Genomic DNA, 27,508 nt, shown 5'->3' with positions numbered 1-27,508 from the left:
TTATCATTTCAGATTTATCATAAAATATACACCGAGGAGGGAAAGCAGGCTCTGTATTGAAAGTGTAGATGAGAAACTGTCCCCTCCACTCACTCATACATAGTAACGAAGAAATCTAGGACAGGGGAACATTTCTGAAGATGGGGAGAAAAGAATCAACCCAGCAGAAACAGTGAGAACACTGTTTGCCCGTATAATCTGCTTCCAGTAAGAGTTAATATCCTCAGTTCTAAATATTAGATGGCCTAGGTTGAACCTGCTCCACTCCTTTTCCTGTCACTCAGTTTGGGCAGACAGGCTCTGGGAATTATCAGCCCCCTGCTTTGGAGGAAGGGTACCAAAACCATGCAGTTGTCAGCTGGGAGTTGTATCCAAGAGTCACTTGAGGTCCTCATACAGTACTTTACTCTAATCCTTGAATCTCGCGCCTGATTTAAGTCCAGAGTTCCTTTTAGCAGCAGAAAGGCCTCAAGGCTTCAAGCTGGTGGCAGAAGGACTATTCGGACGTGGCTTCATTGACATCTGTATGCAAGAGAATCACAGGGAGGGAGGAGGAGGAGGAGGAGGAGGAGGAGGAGAACACCCAGCGTGCTGTGGATCCTTCGGTCAGCAGAGTAGTAGTGCTCCCACCAACAGTGATAGCCAGGATGTGGGGGGCAGGCACTTGAAGACTCATTCCTTCTTAGTCTTATTCTGGAATTTCTGGTGAACAACTCGCAATGTGGTGAAGAAGTTGCCGGTAAAGAGGGTGAGGAAGGGGAGAGCGCACATCAGGACCTGCCAGTGAAATTTACATGGTCAGTGCTTACTGCTTTAAGGGAAGAGAGAGAGAGACAGAGACAGAGACAAAAAGACCGACAGACATTTGGCAGTTTTCCAAAGGACTGGACTGCTGAAGAAGAGATAAATATAACAAAACTGTCAGGAATCCTAGAACAAAACAGGGAGAGCGGTGCAAAGCATCAGAAAGAGGTGTTGCACCATGGATGTTAGTTCAAAGTGTTAAAAGCATCTATGTTTTTCATGAGGCTTGTGTAGTTATTTACATGGCTGTCCCTAACTGTTTTTATGTGTAGAGGTACAGCCACCTGGATGATGTTTTTAGAAAAAGTGTTGTTTCCCCCCCCCACACAATTGATAAGGAACAGCCTTGGAAGCAGCTGAGTCAGTCACACAAAAGGAGATAGCTGCTTTAATGCTTCAAGGTGGGAACTTTGCCCATACAGATATTCTTTGTGAACCATCTTTTCTGAATGCTTTGCACAAGCCAAAATCTAGCTTTTTACAAGTTCCCACTTTCAAATCCCCTCACTTGTTAATCGCAGGTCACAAATGAAAACCAACTGACCATGTTTTGGAAAGAACTGTGAATCTGAATGCGAATCGTCCTTATTTTGTGGTGTCTAAATCTGCTGGGGATGTAGCAATAACTGGAGGATCACAAGTGCCCCATCCCAACACAGAGCATCATCTGGAGGCAGTAGCCCAATGGCATTTTCTTACATATTGTTTCTGTACCTTCCTTTACTTATTCACATCCCCCCAAAAGCCAAACAGTGGATTCTCTAGCACTTTTTTTTGTAAAGCGGAACACACTGAATGGACAACACTGGATCCTCTTTTCAGGGCACCTTGTTGGCATAGTTTCATGTTACATGACATTTCCAGTCCTTGAAATCCAGTATGTGTTTCTTATTTGCTTTTGTTAATCTTCTGAAAGTTCCTCCTCCTGCCTTTCAGTCTTGATTTTCAGATTAAAATCAGTTCATATTGATTGTCGATGAAGATTCTCCGTCATCCAGGTAGAATTGTTTGGAAGTTGAGTCATGGCAACCGAACTTCTCTTCTTTTTCGTTTGAAATGTTTTGCTGTCTATCTAATTAGCTTCTTCAGTATGAGCAAAACTGAAGAAGGTTCAAGACGAAAAGGAAAGAAGTCCAGTTGCCACGATTCAACTTCCAGATTAGCTCATAAATGTTGGCAGAGTCAACATTTCATCCCTCCAGAACAGCCCAACTGACCTTATTTAGCAATGGCTAAATAGGAAACAGCTTTATAATCAAACCCTTGGAACACCTGATGTTGGCACAGACAGGGATTTCCCAGCCATGCTGCCTTTTGCACAATATTCTACTTCATTTATGTGATTTATCACCACTTTTATCTGGAAGAATTCAACAATTGGAAAAGCTCATGTTCTATCATTGAGCCATTCCCAAAATCTATGCTACTCTGAACCTTGAAATAACGTGAACTTGTGCAACCCCTTCTCCCCACTGTATTAAACCAATTAGTATAAAATACTAAAACCTGAAACTGCTATAATGAAGAATGAATCAGATTCCTGGGTTTCATTTTGAGGAAACCCGCTTTCATTGGCCCAAGTCGAAAACATGAGAAATGTCATTTTTTGCCTGAACTCAACATATCTTAAAATGCTATAACAGGCAAAAAAACCTCCTCAACTTACAACCACAATTGAGCCTAAAATTTATGTTGTTAGGTGAGAAATTTGTTGTGAGGTTTGCCCTATTTTACAACTTTTCTTGCCACATTTGTTAAGTGAACCACTGCAGCTGTTAAATTAATGACCCGGTTGTTAAGTGAATCCGGCTTCCTCACTGCTTGTCAGAAGGTCGCAAAAGAGGACCACATGACCCTGGGACACTGCAGCCATCATAAATGAGAGTCAGTTGTTCAGCATCAGATTGTAAATCACATGACCATGGGGATGATACAATGGTCCTAAGTGTGAAAAACGGTCATAAGTTACTTTTTTCAAGTGATGTTGTAACTTCGAACGGTCACTAAATGAACTGTTGTAAGTCGAGGACTATCTGTACTAGAAGCTGTAAGTTGTATTGGTTCACTCTTCTAGACAGCCATGCTGAGATAACAGTCAATTCCTCTCCATTATCTGACAACCTTCCATCCACTGCCTGTAATCCCTTTAAAGGATGTTATCCACCCTGTGAGAAAAGCCGATATAATAGGCATTGGGAGGATTACTGAGATGGCTACATGTATTTTACTACAGAGGATCATGCTGGCTGCACTTAGAAGGCATTTGGGTATTTCTGAAAGCAATGACAAAGCTTGCAATCTTCTCAATCGGGCCGTGGTTTTAAAAGTCTGGGAAAGGAGCAGAGCATTTCCTCTTCCGCGTGCCTACAAATCCACTCTTACCTGCCATTCTTTGCATTCTGGATGGCTGGCCAGTTGGAAGAGTGTGATGGCATTGAACAGTTGCCAGAACTAGAGAGAGAAGATCATTGTTTTATTTGCAACATCTCCGACTTCAAACCACAAAGTTTAGATTAGTTTACTTTATTGTCATTGCGCCTCGTACAACGAAATCAAACACCATCTTCAACGCACATCATGACCATGAAAATAAACACAAACACACATCCTTCACCTTCCACACATTGAACCGGAAACGCCCCCAACATTGCACTATACAGTAGAAGTCAAAAGAGCTACTGCCCTGGGATAGAAGTTGTTTTTCAGCCTATTTGTCCTTGTTTTTAATATTCTGAACCATCTGCCAGATGGTAATAGTTCAAAAAAAAAAAAAAAGGTATCACTGTGAGGTCACTTGCATCACTGTGAGGTCAGGTTTTTGGCAGCAGAATTTCTTAGGATTTTTATTTGAAACACTCTCCTTCCAATCATCTGAGATCTCCCCCTGCCACCCGCTGGGATTTCAACATAAAAGCACAGGCTTTGCTGGCAGTTTAATTATCACCATAAGGGGGACAGGAGTTTATTTAGGGGACAAAATGCATCTAAAATCCAGATTATTCACATGAGTTCATCAGTAGATGCATCCCATCTAGGAGACAGAAGACACATGGAACACTAATCGATACATCAAATTATTAGGTATAAATCAGTGGTGGGATTCAAATATGTTTGCCACCGGTTCGGTGGGTGTGGCTTGGTGGGCGCGCTTTGCGCACATGCCAAACGTGCACTTTGTGCAGGCGCAGAGGTATTTTGTGCAGGCACAGGAGGCGTTCTAACTAGCCTCCTGCAAGCCTGCACGATCCTGGTTGCTTCAGCAGCTTCAGAACTGGTTCGGTCTCCGCTGCTCATCGCTGCTACCGACTCGCCAGAACCAAGCTGAACCAGTCGAATACCACCACTGGTATAAATACCACCACCGGTATAAATAAGGAAGAGCATTCCAGGACTATGTGTCTCAATTACTCTTCACTTCAATTGTTTTTAGACTTCTCCCCAGATCTCTCCACCAAAAACAGTGAAGAAATTAGGCAGTTCCCCCCCCAGCTAAAAACTGGCATTTGAGATGGGGAAAAACACAATATCTCTTCAAGGAGTACAATAGGTTTAAAACACAAAAACAGAACAAACTGGAGAAATCAGATGAATTTTCTCAATCTTCACAAAGTATGCCAGAATCATCCCTGTACCTGCCAGTTTCTATGGTGATTTGGCATCACTGCCCTGCCCACGCTGGTCCTAAGAATATTACACTCCCTTGTAACAAACACTCACTTTGTAAATAGGTTTGGAGGGGAAGGGGTCTTATTCCTTTAAGCATCTCGCATTAGTCTTCATAACATTACGAACATTTATAAAATTATTATGAATTAAAAGCTCAATTTTCTAATTTATTTTATAAATGTATAACATGAAATAAATAAAATGTATTATGAAGCATGGTTTCATTGTCTCTCATTTAGTCAGTATGTATTTCCCCTGAAAAAAGAGCTAGTAAGAGAAAAGGTAAAATATAAGTAAGAACTCTTACATTAGTCTAGTCTAGTGGTTAGTCTAAAATCTGCAAGATTGGGAATTCTAGTCCCGCCTTATGCATGAAAGCAGGCGGAGTGACTTATGGCCCGTCACTCACTCTCAGCCCAAACCACCTTACAGGATTGTTGTTGTGAGGAAAATAGGCAGAAGGAATATTAAGCATACTTGCCACATTGAGTTATTTCTAAAAAATAAATAAAAATAACAGGCGGGGTACAAATTGCTAATTAAATAATCCCCACAGAAAAACTTAGAAGAAATTCTGCCCCTTCAGATACAATAAACCTGGTTTTGCCTTGCCTAAAGATAATCCCCAAAGAAGAGATGGCACACTTACTTGGCCGAAGAAGAGGAACGGAAGCAGAAAAGTGAGGCCTCTCCACATCCAGGACTGGAAACCTTCTGCAAGGAAAAACATACAGCCAAAGAATCAGGCCAGTCCTAATGGGCTCTTCAGACTGACAGTAGATGGCAACCTTTGGGATATTTGACAGCTAACATGGACCTTCTCACCTCTGCTAGGCCAGCATTACCAGAAAAGGAAACAAAGAAGCTTAGAGAAGGCAAAACATTCTTAAAATCCACCTCCCCAAGAATTAAAAGGCTCATCTCTTTGAGAAGGGCAGGGCTAGCTGAACTACCTCCTAGTCAGATTTTTTTTTGTGTGTAAAATATGTTGACATGCTTATTTGCAATTCTCTGCTTTTTAAAAACTGTACCTAGAAGAGGACTGTAAAAATGTTAATATCTCTAAAGCCAGAAAGATCATATAAAACATGATCAAAAAAGTCCTTAAGCTCTCCTGGTGACTTCTGGGACATTCCTATGTAATTTTCTTGGCTATGACATGAATTAGTCATTACCTTATTCTGAGTTGTTTTTTAACTTGCAAATAAAGGTTACAGTCCTGGGATTCCCTTGAGATCTCCCATCCAAATATGAACAAGGCCTGGTCTAAATTGATGAAGCAGGCCTAAAATCTAATTCTAGCACCCAAAGCTAGAGAAAAACTGCAGTTTGGAGTAATTATGGACCACATAAGCATCTTTACAGGATAAGAATTGACAAAGCAAGCCTAGGCAGAAGCGGTTGCTGTCAATCAGGCATTGGCCTGCTGGGGCTTCCCAGCCCTAGTATTTCACAATGATCCCACCTTTATGGCCATTAAGAGACCCTTCTTTCTCCTTTCCAAACCCCATTGGCCAGGGGTGCATCAAGAAGACCTCCAAGATCCCTTCAAAATCTCTTGTCCTGTCCTTATTCCATTCTAGACTTATATACTGCTTCACGGTGCTTTATAGCCCTCTCTAAGTGGTTTACGGAATCAGCCTATTGCCCACAAAAATCTGGGTCCTCAGTTTACCGACCTCGGAAGGAGGCTGAGTCAACCTTGAACGGTGACAATTGAACTGATGAATGTCTGGAAGCTGGCAGACCGCAGCAGCAGCCTGCAGTACCACATTCTGACCACTGTACCATCACATGTGGTGAATCCCTCACACAGGAGAGTTTGCCTCAGCAAAGGAAAAAGAGAAAGCAGAAATGCTACCTACCCACAGTGAGGTCCATGGTGTGTCGTTCACCCAGAGCTCTCAACCGGTAGAGGCAACCACTCTGGTAATAATATTGAAGAAACTGGACAAAGCCTATCAAATTTCAGCAAAGGTGGTCAAAATTCAGGGGAGTAGCATACACACTGAGATACTTAAATTATCCATCCCTCATTGTTACTAAAGCGTCCCTTAAAAGCAAAGCTCTGGTTTTAAACTCTTTCATCCACTACCTTTGGTGGTAGCGTGGTTTTCCCTTCTTAAAACATCTAGTATTCACAGTATTGGGGGAAAAGAGCTCCAATACATTTGAGCTGCTTCACTACAGTTTTTTTTTAAAAAAAATTATTTAGTGTATGGCACATGCTAGCCAGAGATCACTGAGATGGCTGGCTGCCTGTCTCTGTGAAAGGAATTTTTTGGGGCGGTGTTAACTTTACTCGCGAGACTCCTGAATGGCGGTAGGCAGTCAGGGGAGACTCTTTTCTTGTCCTGCATGGTTTATTCGCTCACAGGAAATGAACTGGCGAACTGCAGACCTCAGCAGTGCGAAAGTCCAGTGTCTTACCATGTGAGGCAGTAATTTGCTTTTTGTCACACTGTCAGCTCCTATGCCACCGTCCTTTCATCTCAATTTCATCCCATGAGGAAGTCCTTACATAGTGCAGTTTGACTGCCCCTTATTGCCCCATTCAAACACTCAGGCAGTAACAACAGAAACCTCCCCCAGAAAAGGGCATTCTATGTCCATGTTGCAGAATTTTGGCAATGTATCTACAAAAATAAAGGCTGGGATTCTTCATCCTGCTTGGCAGAGGGGTGGGGTGGACTAGATGATCTACAAGGTCCCTTCCAAGTCTTGTTAATCTGTTAATAATCTGTTAATTTTGCTGACTCCCTGATACTTGCAGATCTTCAACCACTTCCCTCCTCCCTCTTCTTTAATGCAGCCCCACTTACTCTGATACATGGAGAATGTGAGGAACTGGTTTCTGAACTTCTGGTACATAAGGCCATCTGGCCTGCAAAGAAAGAGGGAATGCAGAAACATACATGTAATCAGAATCCACTGACAAGCGATGGACACTTGCTATTCTCCTAGAAGGCTCCAAAAAGGAATTAATTAAACTCACAGGCTATTAGTTAAAACCACTGAAGCCACAAGCATTACGCTCAATTTTCTTTTGTACTGAAACTGCCAAGACAACTCAGATCAAGACTCACCAAGTCAGCATGACACCTGAGAGGAAGGTGGAAATGTAGTGATGAAGTACCCACCAGCCTTTAATCCTGGAAGAGCATAGGTAACCAGTTTCATTAGTATTTGTCTTTTAAGCATGAGGCAGGCCAATATAAGTAAGACAGTGCTTGGAAGCTCTGTTTGGAAGGTGCGAGGGAAATAGCACCTGGAATGCCCTGCACTGGAACATCAAACATAGTGCCAATGGCCATAAGTTTAGGGAAAACACCTGAGTTGAGGAGACATAACCCACCCACCCCCATTCTACTCTTGTTTAAGATTGCAAGGAACACCCAGGATTGATTTTCTCCACATAAATGCTACAGAATCCCTGCAGTCAGAACAGGACATTCTGTGCTAGATGGACTCACTTCCTGACTGCATATGCAAGCCAAGGTGAGATGCTCCCATATTCAATCCCCAGAATTTTAAAGCAGGACTAGGAATGATTTTGCAGAGAACATGCAGGGAGTCCCAGCTAAATATGTATGTGACCTTCCTAGCTTAAGGAAAGAGAAGCGCTGGACAGAAGCGCTACGTACTTAGAACCGTTGTTGATCAAGATGCTCTCTCGAATTGTCAGCGTGCAGTAATACCAGACCAGGAGAAAATTGAAGACAGCATCAGTTACCCTGTCATAAAAAATGAGGAAGCAATGGGTCAATTGTACTAATATAATTGTCTGGTGAAATGAGTGGTTGCTTGCCAGTTTCTATCTCTGGGACAGAGAACACCGAATAGGATTGGAAGGGACCTTGGAGGTCTTTCAGTCCAAATCCTTGCACATGGCAAGAGATCCTATACCATTCTAGAAAAATGGCTGTCCAATCTCTTCTTAGGAACCTTCAGTGCTGAGGCACCCAAAACATCCAGAGGCAAACCGTTCCACTGATTAACTGTTCTCACTGACAGGAAATTTCTCCTTAATTTTAGGTTGGCTCTCTCTTCATAAGTGTGAAAAATGGTCATAAGTCACCTTTTTCAGTGCCATTGTAACTTCGAACGGTCACTAAATGAACTGTTGTAAGTCGAGAACTACTTGTATAGCTGTCCAAAGTTAACTATGGGCAGTGGGAAAAAAAACATAGGACAGTAAAAACAAAACGACCATTTGAAACAACCACCCGTGTAAACATAAAATGCACAAGCATTAATTAACCATCTCATGCCAGCTCAATCATCATCGTTTCTTCCATTGTCAAGAGGAAAAAGAAAAAAAAATCTTCATTACTTTTCTAAACTGTTAGTCATTTTAGCTACGGTATTTCATCAATGGAATGACAAATCCCAATCTTAAGAGGTCCCTCGCCACACATATTAAAAAAAAAGAAGACGTGAGAAAAACTCCTCTCCCTCCATTACTGTATTCGTGGTGAATCTAAGTCAGGGGTCCCCAAACTTGGCAACTTTAAGACTTGTGGGCTTCAACTCCCAGAATTCCTCAGCCAGCTATGCTGTATGCATAGCTGGCTGAGAAATTCTGGGAGTTGAAATCCACAAGTCTTAAAGTTGCCAAGTTTGGAGACCTCTGATCTGAGTCATCTTTCACACCCCAGAATAAGGGGACATGTGCTGTTTGCTTCCCTCCTGCCAAGAAAATGGCCCCAATCTGCTCCAATTATGGGAAGATTCTGCAATCTAAATCATCCTCCCTTTTAATAACTGTGGAAGTTTTGCTGGCTTTCCCAAAATCTTTCTCATCTGCATAGGAGACAGCAAGGCAGAGCTGGGTGCAAGAAAGGGAGGAGGGATGTCCTTGCTTCTACCTCTCATCACTATGAAGAATTAGAGTTGCCATTAAAGTTTACCATTTTAGCATGTTTATATTTGGATGTCCACTAAAATTAATCTCATTGTACTGAAATGGTGCTTCCTTCAACACCTGGACTGCCTTTCCAAAAAAGGAAGCCGTCTCTGCCTTGCCATTTCCCCAGATCCTGAGGATTGGAGATACCAATTCCAGATGGCTGAAAGGAAGGGGAGAGGTTGTCCTATTTTCAGGATTGTGGACTCACCTGGAGTTAAGGAGGAAACGGCAGGTGAAGGAGACGATGAGCAAAATGATGGTGAGGTAAAGCTTGAACTTCTCGTACTCATCCTTGTAGGCAAACCTAAAAGGGAGGCAGAGGGGGAATAAGCCAGTTCTGACAGCCACTTGTGATACTGACTTCGTCTTCCCAAACCTGCTATCTTCCAAGTATCTTGCGACTCTAATCCATACAGTCCTCACTTAATGACAGCAACGGGGGAAAGATGGTCATCACTAAACAACGGGGTCATGTGATGTTCTGCTTTACAACTGTGTCACTTAGTGATAGCAGTCCCAGTCCCAACTGCTGTTGTAAGGTAAAGGTTCCCCTCGCACATATATGCCAGTCATTTCCGGCTCTAGGGGGCAGTGCTCATCTCCATTTCAAAGCCGAAGAGCCAGCGCTATCTGAAGACGTCTCCGTGATCATGTGGTTGGCATGAGTAAACGCCAAAGGCGCACGCAACACTATTACCTTCCCACCAAAGTGGTCCTTATTTTTCTACTTGCATTTTTACATGCTTTCAAACGGCTGGGTTGGCACAAGCTGGGACAAGTAATGGGAGCTCACTCCGTTACATGGTGCTAGGGATTCGAACCATCGAACTGCCGACCTTTCTGATCGACAAGCTCAGCATCTTAGCTACTGAGCCACCGTGTCCCTCAACTGCTGTTGTAAGTCGAGTCAAAAACATGTAACATACAACACTCAGAGTTTAATAGCAATGGAACTTAGACTTATATACCGCTTCACAATGATCTACAGGCTTCTCTAAGCTGTTTACAAAGTCAGCCTATTGCTCCCAACAATCTGGGTCCCCATTTTAACGACCTTGGAAGGATGAGTCAACCTTGAGCCAGTGAGAATCGAACTCCTGGCAGTTGGCAGTCAGCAGAAGTAGCCTTCAGTACTGCATTCTAACCGCTGCGCCACCATGGCTCATTAATCCTGGCTTGTTTGATTGGTTTTGTGGCCTAGCACACCGAGAAACTTCATTTGCATATTTTTGAAATTTAAAACAGGATTCCTAATCTGTAAAACATCTCAGCAAGGAGATAAACTATAATCAATTAGCACCTACTTGGCTTGCTTGCTCAGAAGAGTGACGTTTACATTTCCCAGCACGAGACTCAGGTACAACCTGGAACACAAGAGAAAGAGGGAAACAGCTCCATAACAATAACCTGAGTCACACAAGTCTCACATTCCGAGCATACTCAACATCTCAAATTGATCTGCAAGGAGTCATAATGAGGTACAGTGATCAGCTGCCTGGTTCCTTTTGACAGCAGCTGTGAGAACATTGCATTAATAGGGTATATAACATGTGATTTTGCTATAATTATCTATAATTAGCACACAACTGACATCTGTTCCCAGAGTTACCAAGAGCTGGTAACTACCAAACTAACTACAAACACCTTTGGCTATAAAATTACACTGGAATTCTCTCAGATGAAATATTTTAATTTTAATATTTTAATTTTAATGCATGCCAGTAAGTGTACATTTAACGTGACAATAAAGCTATTCTAAGTCTTCTAAGTCTAAGTCTGTCTATGTTTGAACAGCCGTTGGCTATAAAGAGATAAATGGAATCTCTGCTTATAGTTTATTAAATTTATTTGCTGCCCAATCTCGCTATGATGTGACTCCAGGTGGCTTACTATTGGTTAAGATTATAGTATAAAAGATAAAAACACTAAGACAATAAATTCATTAAAATTAAGGGGGAAAAAAGCTTAAATACGGGATGGGTGGGAGGTATACAATAGAATGGAAGTGGGATCTTCTACAGGTAGTCCTTGACTTACAACAGTTTGCTTAGTGACTGTTCAAAGTTATAGCAGCACTGAAAAAAATGACATGACCATTTTTCACATTTATGACCGTTGTAGCATCTCCATGGTTATGTGATTTACATTCCAATCAGGGGTGGTAGTCTACCGGTTCGGCCCGGTTCTGCAGAGCCAGTAGCAGCGATGAGCAGTGGAGACCAAACAGGTTCTCTCCGCTGCTCTGCTGTTGGGCCCACCTGACTACCTGGGCTCCCATGCTCACCTTTATCCTCTGAATTTGAAGCGCAGCTGCTTTGCGTGGCACAGAAGAGTACCGTGCGGCAGCTGCTGAAGCAACCGGCATCGTGCAGGCTTGCAGGAGGCGAGTTAGAACGCCTCTGCACTTGTGCAAAGTGCTTGTTTGGTGCGCGCATGCACGCAAAGTGTGAGCACGCGCCCAAAGCGCACCCACCAAGCCACGCCCACCAATTTGGTGGTAACAATATTTGAATCCCACCACTGATTCCAATGCTTGACAACTGACTCACATTTATGACTGTTGCCATGTCCCAGGGACACGGGATCACGCCTTTTGCAACCTCCTAACAAGCAAAGTCAATGGAGAAACCAGGTTCACTTAACCACCATGCTAGTAATTTAACAACTTAACAAATGTGGCCAAAAATAAATAAATAAATAGTAAAATGGGGCAAAACTTACTTAACAATATAAAAATTTGGGCTCAATTGTGGCTGTAAGTCGAGGACTACCTGTATTTCTCTATGTAATCATTCCACCACCAGGATGACATACTTGTTCCCGGGTCCCAGGCTATCTGGCACAGCTAAGTTTTAAGGCCTTTAGAAAAGCCAAGAGGGAGGAGGAAGATCTCACCTCCAGGCATAGGATGTTCCAGAGCAGAGGTCTCCAAACTTGGCAACTTTAAGACTTGGGGGCTTCAACTCCCAGAATTCTCCAACCAGAAATTCTGGGAGTTTATCCACAAGTCTTAAAGTTGCCAAGTTTGGGGACTCCTGTTCCAGAGTGTGGGTGCTGCAGCATAATAAAAGTCTTTTCTTGGACTCCGCCAGAAGACCCTATTTGCCAGTAGGGTCTGTAGCAGATCCCTTCTGCTTGCACAAGTGGGGCAGGCCCATCCCATTGGTAACCGGGGCCCATGCCATACCATTACAGTAGTAGTGTGGTCTAACCACACTATGAATTTATTTGGAAGCTTCAACTGGGTGCATGTCACATCACTGCTCTGCCAATTGCATTGGCTCCAATGTGCTTCCAGGTGCAATTCAAGATGTTGGTTGTCACCTGGCTTGGAATCAGGTTCCTTATGGGACTGCTTCTCGCTGTCCAGCCTTACCTGGTAGGAGGGTCATGCTCAGTCACTATGGAATGTGGCCTTTTCTGAGCCAAAAATTTCTGTTGCTAAGTAAACCATATATCAAATGAATTTTGTTGCATTTTATGAACTTTCCTGCCAGAGGTGTTAAGCAAATCACTGCAGTGACACAGTTGTTAAATGAATCTGTGTTCCCCACTGATTTTGCTTGTCAGAAGGTCACAAAAAGTGATCATATGATCTCAGGACAATGCAACCATTCAGTCAAGCGTCCGAATTTTGATTACGTGACCGTGGGGATTCTGCAATGGTCATAAGTGGTCATAAGTCACTTTTTCAGTGTTGTAACTTTGAACAGTCACTAACCAAACTAGTGTAAGTCAAGGACTGCCTATGTTTTACCTATTCTATTGTAAGCTGCTTAGAGTTGTGAACGATAGGTGGCCGTACAAACAAATAAATAATCAAGCAAACTATGAAGAACAGACTCCTTCTTATTTCTGTGTTAATTTGGTGGAAATCTGAGTTCAATCCCCTTACCCGTTCTTCTTTGGCAAGTACGATTCCATTTCAAAAAAGACATCCTGCCTCTCTTTGATCATGTTTTGGAGTTCTTCGAGAGCATTCTCATCCTGCTCCTCGCCGGGAAGAGATCTGCACCTGTACAGGATCAGGAAGAAGGAGCACATTTCAAAGAAGATGGCATGTCAGGGCTCCGGTATTCACCCCCATTTAAATCATGAGCCTCTAGCCAGAACTTTCAGAGCTTAAAGAAGATTTATTAGCAGTGAGCATGCCGGTGCTACTTGGGTGTAGCCGACTCTGAGACACATCATTCATTTCACCCTTGAGCCTGGTCTTCCCTCACCCCGAATGTATCATAATTCATATTCTCCAATGGGACACATCCATAGCCAAGAGTCGTCAATCATGCTCTCCAGTTATAACTTTGTACGCCAGAAACTTCGGTCACCTAGAAATTATCTATGAAAGCATTTAAGGAATGCACTTCTTCCCTCCTCCCTTTCTGCTGGCAACTCTTAAAAGACCAGATAAATATTTTATGAGCTGACACAGCAAGTAATTGATAAGCGCAGAATCTCCCCTTAAACTCCCAAATCCAGCATCCTAAGCTTTCAGATCCTGTTTCAAAGCCTCTGACCCTTAGCCTTGAGATGGTATCCTCTAGAACAGGAGCGTCAAACTCATGTTGTCACGGCAGCATCACGTGACGTATCGGGAACTTTTTCCCCTTTGCTAAACCGGGCATGGGCATGGTTAGTGCGTGATGCATCTGGCCCACGGGCCGCAAGTTTGACATCCCTGCTCTAGAATTTCACACAGGGATTTTTTTTCTACCAGCTGCATGTGGAGGAGATGGAAACAGGTGACGATGTTGGAGTTCCAAATGTTGGTGCATTTCCAAAAGGCAACTATTGCTTTTTTGAAAAAGCCTAACGACAAGCCACCTCCTGCTCCCATTTTAAGTGAACCATTGGGGTAAGTCACAAAGGAAACCTGCCTTATCCAAGCAGTAATGAGAAGCTTTTTCAAATACACACTAATCTCACAATGAATATTTGGCAATAGAAGGGTGCAGTGAATGTACCCTCAGGATATAAAGTCTGCTTCTTCTCTTGAAAGGCAAGAAATACATGCAGATGGAAAAGCTATCGGAGCCTACAATGAGCATTTCCTTTCAAAGTCTTTTGTAACATCAAACTGCAAAACAATTTATATAAAAACTACCACTAACACTCCAACTGATAACCTAATTATTATTACAATTCATGCAAGACTTATTTACAAACCAGCATGGTTTTAGCAGATAATGTTGCAAACGTTGCAGAAACAAGTATTTGGACAGCACTATAGCTTAGTGCAATTCTTAAATTTTAAGAAGAGTCAACACTGCAGCTTCAACAATCAGTCATCTTATCTTTCTTTTTCCTTGTTCCCATAAGGAGATTATCTCTTCTACTTCAAAGGCTCAACCTTTTAAAATCTTACTCCATTTTTCTACCAACTGATGTGTGGACTTATTCAGAAAGAAACACATCGAATTTCTGGCTTAAACACAGACTGGCAGCATTGCAAAATGTAATGTAAATGTAATGGTCTCCAAACTTGGCAACTTTTAAGACTTGTGGACTTCAACTCCCAGAATTTCTCAGACAGCCGATTGATTAAAATTGAAACAAACCCTTAAGCTTTCAATGTTCTCACGTGAAATCTCACAAAACGCAAGGCAAAAATGCAGAAATCTTTTTACTTTTTGTTGTTGATGGTCAGTTGCTAAGTCGTGTTCGATTCTTTGCAACCCCGTGGACCATAGCCTCCCTGTTCTCCACTGTTTCCCAGAATTTGCCCAATTCATGTTCATTGCGTCAGTGACCACACTATCTAACCATCTCATCCTCTGCCGTCCCCTCCTCCTTTGGCTTTCAATGTTTCCATCAGGGTCTTTTCCACCAAGCCCTCTCTTCTCATTTGGTGGCCAAAGTATGTGACCTTCAGCTTCAGTATCTAAAATCTCATCTAATATTAATTTTCAGCTTCCCCTCCCACCTATCACTTGAATAGGTCGGCAGCTCCTGGCTTAATTTCTGCTCCTACCAGCTTCTCCTAACTCTTGTGCTGAGATAGAAAATACCCAGATAGAAGCAAAGTGGGCAAAACTGTTCAGCAGACCGATTTTCACTTTTAAGATGGACTTAAGAGAGGAAAGAAAGAATATGAACTACCAAACAGTTTTCAAGTCTGATTGCTGTCTGATCTCCTTTAAAAGGGAGTGAAAGAAAAGGTGTGAGTGAAGGAGCTGACACACTTGAAGATGGCCAACTCAATCTCATGGTTCATAATTCAAATTTTGTCATTTAGTTATAATATAAAAGTTATCTGCTTGCTCAGTACTTAATACAGTATGACCTGTCCAAGCACTTCCACCCATGTATTGCAAACCATACGGAATAATGGCTATAAACATACTTCTTAAGAGTCAGAGAGAGCTCCTTTAGCTGTTTTTTCTGTCGTGAAATGGAGCTGGAGATGATGCCCTGGAGCTTCGTCAGCTCTTCCAGCTTCTGTTTGTATTGCTTGTGAGTTTCCTAATGAAAACAAGAACAGAGTACCACAGCTTAGCACAGAAACTTGACATTGTTCTACAATGCAGGTTAGTACATGACTGGTAAATAAAATGTTGAAGAGCTTCATCGTTAATAACAGACATGGGTGGGAACGTAGTCAGTACATTCACTCATATAAGCAGCTCCCACAGGGTTCTTTCAAAAATCACCTCAAGCAGTGATTGGTTGTGGAAGCCATAATCATGAAGTTATCGATAATGCTAAGTTATACACCAGCTTTTCTGAATTTGGGCACTTGCCAGATATTTTATTTATTTTTATTTGTCAATTGCTTACAAGATAATAGGTATAAGTAAAAACATAGTTATGAATACATAGATACATATAAGAAAAATAAAAAAATAAAAGAAACAATAGGACAGGGACGGTAGGCACGTTGGTGCACTTATGCACACCCCCTACAGACCTCTTAGGAAAGGGGTGAGGTCAATAGTAGACAGTCTAAGGTTAAAGCTGTGGGAGTTTGGGGAAGAAACCACAGAGTGAGGTAGAGTGTTCCAGACATTGATCTCTCTGTTGCTGAAGTTGTATTTCCTGCAATCAAGTTTGGTGTGATTAACCTTGAGTTTGTATCTATTGTTTGCTCTAGTGTTGTTATGGTTGAAGCTGAAGTATTCATTGACAGGTAGGACATTGCAATGTATGGTTTTATATACTATACTTAGATCGGACTGAAGGCGGAGTAGTTCTAGGTTTTCTAGGTCTAGAATTTTGAGTCTGGTGGCATAAGGCATTCTACAACGAGTAGAGGAGTGGAGAATTCTTCTTGTGAAATATTTCTGGACTTTCTCAACTGTGTTAATATCAGATACGTAATGTGGGTTCCAGACTGATGAGCTGTATTTGAGTATTGGTCTAGCAAATGTTTTGTATGCTCTAGTTATTAGTGTAATATTACCAGAGAAAAAGCTACGTAGGATTAGGTTAACAACTCTTAATGCCTTTTTGGCTATGTAGTTACAGTTGGCTCTAGCACTTAGATCATTAGAGATGAGTATTCCAAGGTCCTTTACAGAGCTTGGATCATCAGCAAGATCTTAACTATTCAGCTTGTATTTTATTTTCTGATTTGTTTTGCCAATATGTAGGACAGAGCATTTATTTGTTGAGATTTGAAGTTGCCATTTGTTTGACCATTCTGATACATAGTCAAGGTCTTTTTGAAGGGTAGCAGTATTGTCTGTGGTATTGAATAGCTTTACATCATCAGGGAAGAGAACGCAGTCCCTCTTGATATGATCACAGAGGTTATTTATGTAGAGTATGAAAAGAGTTGGTCCTAGAACACTATCTTGGGGGGACACCACTGTTGACAGGTACAGAATTTGATAGGATGCTCCCAATTTTGACCATTTGTTGTCTGTTTGACAGGAATGCTTCTATCCAGTTATGCAGGTGTCCAGAGATACCATAAGATTTTAGTTTTAGGAGTAGTTTGTCGTGTACCACTGAATCAAAGGCTTTACAGAGGTCTAAGCAGATTGCATCTATTGCTTTGCTCTGATCGAGTTGTGTAGTCCATATGTTTTTACAGTGTAAGAGTTGCAGATTACAGAATAGTTTTTTTCTGAAACCAAATGGTTTATTAGAGAGTAGGTTGTTTGTTTCTAAGTGGAGGATGATGGATTGGTTAATAATTGATTCCATGACTTTACAGGTGACGCAGCATAAAGAGATTGGTCTGTAATTTTCAACTAGACTGGGGTCTCCCTTTTTGAAGAAGGGGATGACCGTGGCTTGTGACTATAGTTTTGGCAAGGAGCTGGTCCTGAAAGATTTTTCAAAGATTATGCTTAAGAGGTTCGGCTATGGCAGTGGATAGCTTTAAGAAGTAGGCACATATTCTGTCCGGTCCAATAGAGATGGTTTTAGATTGTGCAGTGCTTTTTCAACAATGTCTTCTATAAAATGGATATGTATTAGATCATTGTAGTTGTCTGCGGTTTGGCTAGGAAATTCTGGGCATGATCCATTGCTGTTTACAAATACTGAGCCAAAGAATGTGTTAAAGAGGCTGGCTTTAATAGTGTCATCATTGCAGTCTTTACCATTAGGTCATTTCAGGGGTGGGATGGACCTTGAGTCTTTTAGTTTGTTGTTTATAAAATTGTAGAAAGCACGGGTGGAATTGGTGCATAGAAGGTTTTCTTCTTGTTTAATGTGATAATTGGTTAAGTTGGCAACATGACCAGATTTGTTTTTCCATCAACGTGATTTCTTTTTGGATTGAAGCTTCCTTATTGTTTTGGGTAATTTGTTTTTTTTTCTGGTTTTGGGAGTTGTTAATGGTACATATAGTTTGATGACTTTTGACTTCAAGTAAAAATATGTTGTAATGGTCTTCTACAGTATTGCCAGAGAATAAAAATTGCCAATCAAGGGATGAGAGATTGTTGTTTATAAGATCATAGTTGCCTTTTTTGAAGTTATAGTTGGGGATTCCGTCATTGTGATGATTTTTGTGTGGATGTATGTTGAGACAAAAGTCAATCATGTTGTGGTCATTGTTGGAAAAGGGCTCTTTAATTTGTATTCCATAAATTGAATTCAAGCTATTGCAGAAGATGAGGTCGAGGCAGTTGCTGAAGTGTAGTGTTGTTGGTTACTAGTTGTTCTAGTCCCAGATTTGTTACTGAATTGTAAAAGGTTGCATATGTGGGTTCAGTTGTACATTCATTAAGGGTCCAGTTAATATGAGGTAGATTGAAGTCACCAAGAAAGATAAAAGCGTGTTAGTAGTGTATTTAGTTTGTTTGCATGTTCGATGTCATAATCAGGGGCTCTGTAACATAGTAAGAACCGAAATGTGATATTTAAGGACAGTTCACAGATGATGGTCTCAGGAATAGCAAGCTCCTGGGTAACCTGGATGTTTTTTAGATGTAGGGACTTTTTATAGAAGATAGCAACACCACCTCCTCTACGGATTTCACAATCTGATCGGTAAACATGATAGTCTCTTACTGTGGTAATGGAGTCAGGGAGAGATGCGTTGAGCCATGTTTCACAGACAAATATAATGTTGAATTTAGCCATATTTAGTAAGAGGAGAAATTCAGATATTTTATTTACAAGGCTTCTTGCCTTGAGTAGCTTGCATTTAAGGCCAGTTGTGGTTGGAATAGAGGTAGTTAGGGGCATGCATGCCTAGCTTTGAGTGATGTTGGATTGGATGGGGTGGGGTTGGATGTGGAGTTGTGGGTTGTGTGACTTTCTTTTGATGCAGTCAGCTCTGTAGTCAATGTATAGGTCCTTTTCTCCATTGTCTAGACAGTTTTTGAGTTCTGTGCGCCTCCCAGATGATTTTCGGTCCATTTGAGGCCGTTTTTGCCCTCCTGGAGGCTCGAGGGAAGCCTCTGCAGCCTTGGGAGGCTGAAAAACAGGCCTTCGGGAAATACCGGAAGTGCCTGTTTTCAGCCTCTGGAGACCAGGGGAGGCCGTTTTTACTCTCCGGGGGGCTTGAGGGAAGCCTCTGCAGCCTTTGGAGGCCGAAAACCAAGCCCATTTCATCACTTCTGGTATAAATCAGTTGGGAGGCGCACACATGCGCAGTGCAGGTAAGGGGTGGGTGGGTTGCATGCGCATGGGGGGCAGGGCACATTGCATTGTGGATGCCAGCACATGCATGCGCGCTATTGCACGCGCACTTTCAGCACACCACAACAAAAAGGTTCGCCATCACTTAGGGCCACATATTGTTTTAAGGCAAACCTTAATTACATCCTTCTGAAACCACAGAAACTTTACAAAGTTTCATTGTCAGAGGGTGTATTTATTACTACTTGGACTTCAGGGTTTTAGTAACAACATTTTACACTTTGAATGGTTTGAGATTGTGATATTTGAGGAACCTCTTCCAATATATATCTACCCGATCCTAAAGGTCCATCATGTAGAAGAGCCCTCCTTGGTATCCCGCAGCTGAAAGAGTTGTGCTATTTTGCGATGCAGAAGAAAGCTTTCACTAATTTGGCATCCTGGCCTTGGAATACCCTTTTCTGGATCCTTGCTAGCATTGATGTTATCCGTTTGAGTCAGACATTAAAGATCTGACTTTTTACTCTCAAATTTGGACCTTAATGACCATCAGGTGATCATCCCTTTAAAGAACCCCTGGGCTTTGTTTTATAGCTTTGCTATATATTGGTTTTCTAAATCATAACTCACCAAAAAGTTGTTTGGATGAAAATAACCAAGCTGAAAATATTTTCAAAGAAATAAGTTACAAAATGTTAAGCCACAGACCCCGATTTAGCCCCCACAGTGGTTAAATTCACACAATATATATAGGCAGTCCTTGACTTATGACCACACTGAGACTAAACTTTCTGTTGCTTAGCAAGATAAGTGAGTTTTGCCCCATGTAACAATCTTTCTTGCCCCTTTTGTCAAGTGAATCAGTGCAGCTGTTAAGTTAGTAACACGGTTGTTAAGTGAATCTGGCTTTCCCATGCACTTTGCTTGTCAGAAGGTCACAAAAGGTGATCATGTGACCCTGAGACACAGCAACCGTCACAAATATGAATCGTTTGCCAACTGAATTTTGATCAGATAACCACGGGGATGCTACAATGGCCGTAAGCATGAAAAGCAATTGTAAGTCACTTTTTTTCACTGCTGTTGTAAGTTTGAATGGTCATTAAATGAACTATTGTAAGTCGAGGATATCTATATTACACAAACTTGAAAGGAAACAAACCCCTCAATGGCTTTACAAGGTGCAGGAATCTAGCAGGTATCAGGTAGCTTCTGAGCCAAAAATTGACCAGAAACTTCTAATGCAGGCGTATCAAACTTGATTTCATTGAGGGCCACGTCAGGGTTGTATTTGACCTTGGGGGGGTGGGGGGGCATGGCCAGCTCATGTCGGGGGGGCACCTGTGGTGGCCCAAGCGCCATTTTTGCCTGGGATGGCCTCCTGCAACCCTCTGCCAGCGAAAACAGAGCTTGGAGGGCTGTACTCCCCCCCCTCACAAGCTCTTTTCTGCTGGTAGAGGCACCGCGGGCCGGTCCATTGCTGTTTCCAAGGCAGCCCCACGGGCCAGATCTAAGTACCCCGCAGGCTGGACCTCGCCTGCGGGCCTCTAGTTTGACACCCCTGTTCTAATGTTTCTCTGCATGTGGAAAAGGGGAGAAAGGGAGATTCAGGAACCGGCCATTTTCTGAAAGGACCCTGTACGCTGATGATGTAATATCACTAAGCAAGGCTGCACTTTGGTCTCAAGGCCGAGATGTCTACACTTGCTTGGCAGAGCTGCAAGTGCAGCCCTGTTACTCAATCTATTATACTTCACAAAGGTGAGGAATAACCTTTCAACCAGGATACACGATGCAAATACAAGTCAGAGTGATGACAAAGTGAACTCCCTCATTATTCAGGTTTCAGTGCCGTATGAAAAGGTGTGTCACAATTATCACAGAGTAACATAGGACAATTATTTGTGCTATGTATGCAGATGTAGAAGACATCTATACACAAAGGTCAGTAGATGTGCCAAAGTCTAGGGGCAGCAGTACAAGATCCTTGAATGATCAGAAACTTCCCAACTATCCGTTAAATTGCAATCTGGTACATTAAAACTGCTAGAAAAGAGCAGAGACCCAGAAATCCAGATAATTCCCTTCATTCTTGTTATTCTGTTCTACTGTTTTGTTATTCCCATCCTTGGGAATCAGAATACTCTTTTGATAAGTTGCGTTATCAGCAGGAAGGAAGAAGCATCACCCACACATTCAAATATCTTTGCAAAGTTCCTCCTTGTATCTTTGCTATTTCTGCATGCATCAACCTCCTTCTCCTTAATTAAGTTGTTTTTGAATTAAGACTCCTTCATGTCAAGCTTGACTCCCAACTATGTAGGTCTTTTGGCAATAATAGAGAAGTGGTTTGTTACTGCTTCTTCTAGGATATTTTTTTTCTACTTTGGTGGACTCTCATCCAAGAGCTAATCAACTCTGATCCTGCCTAATATTTTTAAGAGCAGCCAAGGGCAGCTAAAGGCTGCCACCTGTTGTGACATCTGGACTAGGATCAGGGAGATCCTGTTTCAAGCCCACCCGTAATCCATTGCAACTCACTGGGTAATTGGGACTGATCATGTTTTCTCAGCCCAACTAATTTCATAAGGTCAAAAAATTCCTGTATAAACTGCTTTGAGATTCTGATGAAAGCTGGGGTGTATATCTAGTAAATCAATCAATCCACCAGAAGCTACGTTTGTACAGCCAGATCTATTAAATATCTACAAATGCGTCATCTACCAAGCCTCAATAATGTTTTTCTTTGCTTCATTTTTGATCAGTTTCATTCCTAATTAGTGTCTTTCTGTGTACAGGTAGTCCTCGATTTGCAACAGTTCGTTTACTGACTGTTCAAAGTGACAATGGCACTGAAAAATGTGACTTATGACCATTTCCCCCAGTTATGACCTTTGTAGCACCCCTGTGGTCATGTGATCAAAATTTAGATGCTTAGCAATTGATTCATATTTATGATGGCTGCATTGTCCCCAGGTCATCCAATCACCTTTTTGACCTTCTGACAAGCAATGCCAATGGGGAAGCCAGATTCACTTAACAACCAGGTTACTAACTTATCAACTGCAGTGGTTCACTTAACAACTGTGGCAAGTAAAGTCATAAAATGGGGCAAAACTCACTTAACAAATGCCTCACTTAATAACAGAAATTTTGGGCTCAATTGTAGTTGGAAGCTGAGGATTTCCTGTATTGCATAAACTTGGTAATGACAATATTTTATTTAATCAATCAATTTATATGGCCACCCATTGCAAGAAAATTGATTCTGAACGGTGTACAGCCATCAGAGAAAACACATAAGTTCAACCATATAAAATGTAAGACTATTAAAAGTTAAATATTATTAAAAGCAAACTATACAAACCCCAGGCAAAGGGAGAATGGGAAAATATCCATCTCAGTAGTGGAGCCATCTAGGCCAGAGGTACCCAACCACTGGTCCATGAACTAGCACCGATCCGTGGCATGCCAGAAACTGCGGGATGCAGGCAGCATGCAAAACCAGCCCACACCCCCATCCCGGTCCACAGAAAAATATCCTTAGCGCCCAAAAGATTGGGATCTAGATGTATCTCCAGGTTGTTGGGATCCCCAGGCCTGGTGGCATAACCATGTCTTGAGGGACTTCAACAAGGATGGAGCTAATCTAATTTCAACCAGAAGAATATTCCATAAGGTAGGTGCCACAGCAGAGAAGACCTGCTCTCTGGGTTCCACCAAATGGATGTTCCTAACTGATGGTACTTGTGTGTGCCAGGTCTAATGGGGCGGAGGCTGAGGTAATTGGGGAGAGCCAGTCCCTCAGATAACCCAGTCCCATACCACGAAAAAGCTTGAAAGGCTAAAAGCAGCACCTTGAATTTACCTAGAAACAAACTGGTAGCCAATGCCAACTCAAAGAGTAAAAATGCAGCATATGCTGTTATAGAAGCACACATGCCGCCTGTGCCACTGCATTTTGAACTAGCTGAAGCTTCCGGACATTCTTCAAGGGCAGTCCCATACAGAGTGTGTTATAGTAGTCTAAACCAGGGGTCCCCAACCACCAGTCCCCGGACTGGTACCGGTCCATGGAACAATTTCTACCGGGCCGCCGGTTTGCTGGGCGCCGCCATCTTGTTTTGATGAAAAAGTGCTTCTGGTGAGCTTTTCCAGGTAGAAAGCGGCGTTTGGGTGCTGAAAGAATCCTTGCACCTTAGTTTCATCGAGGGGGGGGGGCGGCTTCGAACAAAACTAAGGCGCGAGGATTCTTTAAGCACATCTGGCAAGGTGAGCCGAGCAACTGTCCCGAAGCCGTCGCGAAGCCCATTGACACAGGTACAAAGGAGGAGTTGAAGGTGGCGGGGAGAAGCGGGGGACAGCTGGCTGGCTGGTCGCTCGGCTCGCCTTGCCATGCGTGCTGATGCCAGTACTAGGCCACGGATGATTTTGTAATGCCGGTTCCGGGCCGCGGCACAAAAAAGGTTGGGGGCCACTGGTCTAAACTGAAGTTAACTAGGGCATAGGTGGCTGTGAGCAGGGCTTGCCTATCCAGGAATAGGTGCCACTGGTACATAAAATGGTGTGCAAAGGCCCCCAGATCAGGGGTGGGATTCAAAAATCCCAGCAACTGGTTCGCTGTCTGGTTGCTGGGTAGGAGTGGCCATGATGGGTCTGGCCTACCGGAATTTCCTGTTTCCAGCTTCTGGTGGGCCTCCAGAGGCCGGGGAAGGCAGTTTTCACCCTCCCAAGGGTCCAGAGGCCTCCCGCAGGCCTCTGGGAGGGCAAAAACAGCCTCCCCCCACCTCTGGAGGCCCACCAGAAGCCAGAAATAGGCCTGCTTTGCCACTTCCGTATTTTCCAGGAAGGCTGTTTTTTGCCCTCCCAAGGGTCCAGAGGTCTGCCCCGGGCCTATGAGTAGCCAAAAACAGCCTTCACTGGGCTCTCCAGAAGCCGAAAACAGGCCCGTTTCCAGACTTCCAGATGGCCTCCCCCCCCCCTCCCAGAACCTCCGTGCGGACCCTGCATTTATCTCCATCGAAAATGGGCTGTGTGGAGACTCCTGGGAGGGGAGGCATGGGCGGAGCCAGCCGGCCAGTTGAAATACTGGTTCAGCGAACCAGCTGTAACTTTAATATCTAGTTCGCCTGAACCGGTCTGAACCGGTAGAATCCCACCCCTGCCCCAGATTCCATGGACAACCATCTGCTCCTCAAGCAGGAGTCTAGGAAGTCCCTGGATTACACATTGGGTATGTCTGGGGCAGTACAGGCCTGTCCAGCACCAAAGATGGCACAGTTCTGGAATCAGTGGGCCTCAAAATCGGAGTCACTTAGTCTTGTGAAGGCTCAGCTGAACCCTGTTGTTCCACAATCAAAACCCCACAATCTGCAGGTATAATAGTATGGTGGAATAGTATAAAAGATTCACGGCATTGCATTGTTAGAGGCAGAGATATACACTTGGGTATCATCAGCATACTGCAAGAAATCCTCGACTTACAACAGTTCATTTAGTGACTGTTCAAAGTTACAACAGTACTGGAAAAAGTGACTTATGACAGTTTTTTAGACTTACAGACATTGTGGCATTCCCACAGTCACATGATCAAAATTCAGATGCTTGGCAACTGGCTCATATTTATGATGGTTGCAGTGTACAGGGGTCATGTGTTCCGCTTCTATGACCGTCTGACAATCAAAGTCAATAGGGATGACAGATTCACTTAACAGCCATGTTAGTAACTTAACTGCAGTGATTCACTTAACAGCTGTGGCAAGAAAGGTCATAACATGGGGTAAAGCTCATTTAACAAATTTGATTTTTTAAATTTAAATTTGATTTTTTAAAATTCAAACTGGATTTTTTTTTATTTTCATCAAATTTATTTTAATAAAACGCTTTTGGAGTAAAAATCTATTTAAAGATAGTTTTCTATTTAAGATACATTAATAATTTAATTTATTCATCATGAAATGGAGCTTAGTTATGTAGCATGAGGCTGTATATTCTGCAATATTGGGACTGTCAGTGAATCAACAGCAAGTCAGAGGAGGAGCCACTGTGGGACAAAGAAGAGTGTTGCTCTTTAAAAATTATGATTTAAATCGAGTTAATTTAAGTCAAGACTTTTTATTAGTGATTTAAATTGTGATTTAAATCAACTTGATTTAAACCAAATCCACCCTGCCAGAGAGTCACTTTACTTTCTTGGTATCTTTCCTCAAATTCTTTACCTTCCTCCTCAGTAAGTCTGTTACCAATAGATCAACTATCCAAACTTCTCAGAAAACAACTGAAGAATCAGGGGATGATGTTTTCCCATATTCCATGCCATACCTTTCAAACCCCACAATCAAAGCAACCTAGCTTCATCCACACCTGCACAATATTAGAATTTTCCCATAGCACTTGGAGCTCATGCACAAACACTTTCACTTTTGTCACTAATAATATATGAAAAAAAGAAAGGCTGGAAGTCAGTCTGGTTGGAAAACAGAAGATCCAGTTATTCCGGCTCAACACAGATATCTGAAAATTCAACATCCTATTTTGAAGGGGTCAGCTAGATACCACCAGGAAACTTAACAGCCGAATTCCTCAAAGGAGATTTTAACTATCAAGATCTGCCCACATTCAACCAGGTTTTCAAAACTGTTTAGCAGAACTGTGAGCAACACAAGAATTTGATAGGGTTCTGTGAGAGACTAAGGGGAAAAAAATTGTCTTGAACATAGCTTTTTTTCTTGATCGATTTCAGATAGATAATCACATGGGCCATTATATAGAATTATATCTCTCTGAATACTGGAAAAGTTTACCAAGAAAAGTGGTCAATTTTTAGATAGAGAGCTTTCAAACAGAGGCTGGATAAGGAACTGTGAGGTAAACTGTAATTGTAAGGACTTTTTTTTTTTTGCCCACATAGCAGATAGTTTAGATTACCTTAGATATCCTTTGATTTTGTAATTCACCGTAGAGCAAAAGCCATCTAATAATTACTACTATGGAATTGGTATCGGAAGCACAGTGCCCTTGATATTGATAATGTATAACCCTTTGGACTAGTAACTAATGATAAGCCCTGTCTTCTGTGTACAGTATCTACTGCTGGATAAAAAGGCTGGTGCAGCCAAACGTGGCTATTTTGCAGAAGGCCGACTATCATTTAGATAAATGATCATTCAAATAAAGTCAGATCATTTGTTCTGCAGATGCCACCCCCCTTCAGATACAGAAAGAGATGCAGCACACTCAGAAAAACTTCCACCTTCACACCCTTGCTGGAAGCACCCGGAGAAGGCACTCTTCATATGCTCAGCAATGCTTTTCTCATGCATGCACTAGATTAGCAGATATAAAAACTCTCTCCCTCTCCCTCCCTCCCTCCCTTCCTCTTCTGCGAGGTTGGACTTCTACCTGCCGGTTAAAGAAACCCGATTTGGTGCCCGTACGGCTCATGTCCGCCCCCCCCCCCAAAAAACCCCTTCGGGCTCAGGCAATCTGCACGTGCTTAAAATACTCTTGTTTTTCACCCACGCGGGAAGGAGAAAACGGTTTGCTGACCCAGTCTGAGAGGTATTATTCCCCGCCCCGTCCAATGTCAACTCCCGGGCTGGGAACGGAGGAGCAGCCCCTTTTCTCCAGATCAGGGTCTTCAACCTTGGCGACTTTAAGCTGGCGGACTTCAACTCCCAGAATTCCCCTGGCTGGGGAATTCTGGGAGTTGAAGTCCGCCAGGCTTAAAGTCGCCAAGGTTGAGACCCTGCTCCAGATGACACCCGGTTGAGGAATGCTGCCAGCCACCCTGCTAGAGGCGGCCGCGGGGCTGAACCCGGCTTCCTCCCGCTCGCCGCCGACCAGACCCTTCCGCCCGACTCCGTTTCTCTCCGCTCGACAACGCCCCTCTCCGTGACGTGGCCTCCCCCCCTTTCCCCCTCCCACCCCCTCCTCCGAAGAGCACCTGCGCGAGCTGGAAGCCGTCCTGCAGCTCCCCCCAGTCCCGGAGGCACTCGGCGACCGAGGGCCGGTGGTCCATGGCGACGGGAGTCAGTCAGAGACCGGCGGGCAACCCTCCGGACGCGCCTTCCCGCAGAGCGGGGGCGGAGT

At 43.0% G+C, this 27,508-nt stretch overlaps 1 protein-coding gene across 1 annotated transcript; it reads right to left on the bottom strand.

Annotated features, from left to right (window-relative positions):
- On the bottom strand, positions 1–27,508 carry TMEM120A (transmembrane protein 120A). Its single transcript, XM_026708659.2, has 12 exons — positions 27,363–27,508; positions 15,723–15,841; positions 13,275–13,394; positions 10,684–10,743; positions 9,588–9,683; positions 8,115–8,204; positions 7,557–7,622; positions 7,293–7,354; positions 6,336–6,428; positions 5,120–5,184; positions 3,187–3,255; positions 1–777 (listed from the first exon to the last, which is right to left on the bottom strand). Exons 1-12 carry the CDS (start codon positions 27,435–27,437, stop codon positions 673–675), a joined length of 1,020 nt encoding a protein of 339 aa, XP_026564444.1. The 5' UTR covers positions 27,438–27,508; the 3' UTR covers positions 1–672.

This window comes from Pseudonaja textilis, chromosome 1, assembly GCF_049901715.1.
Source record: "Pseudonaja textilis isolate UNSWEBS1 chromosome 1, rPseTex1.2, whole genome shotgun sequence".
NCBI lineage: Eukaryota > Metazoa > Chordata > Lepidosauria > Squamata > Elapidae > Pseudonaja > Pseudonaja textilis.
Note: the sequence above shows the minus strand (reverse complement) of the source record. Positions and strands in the feature narration are given on the sequence as shown.

Bases quoted from the DNA above. Each gene is read 5' to 3' on its own strand.
- TMEM120A (XM_026708659.2), bottom strand. From the start codon at position 27,437: ATGGACCACCGGCCCTCGGTCGCCGAGTGCCTCCGGGACTGGGGGGAG. The intron at 9,684-10,683 runs GTAGGTGCTAAT...CCTCCCTTTTAG, and splicing joins CTTCTGAGCAAGCAAGCCAA to GTTTGCCTACAAGGATGAGT. The intron at 6,429-7,292 runs GTAAGTGGGGCT...GAAATTTGATAG, and splicing joins CACATTCTCCATGTATCAGA to GCTTTGTCCAGTTTCTTCAA.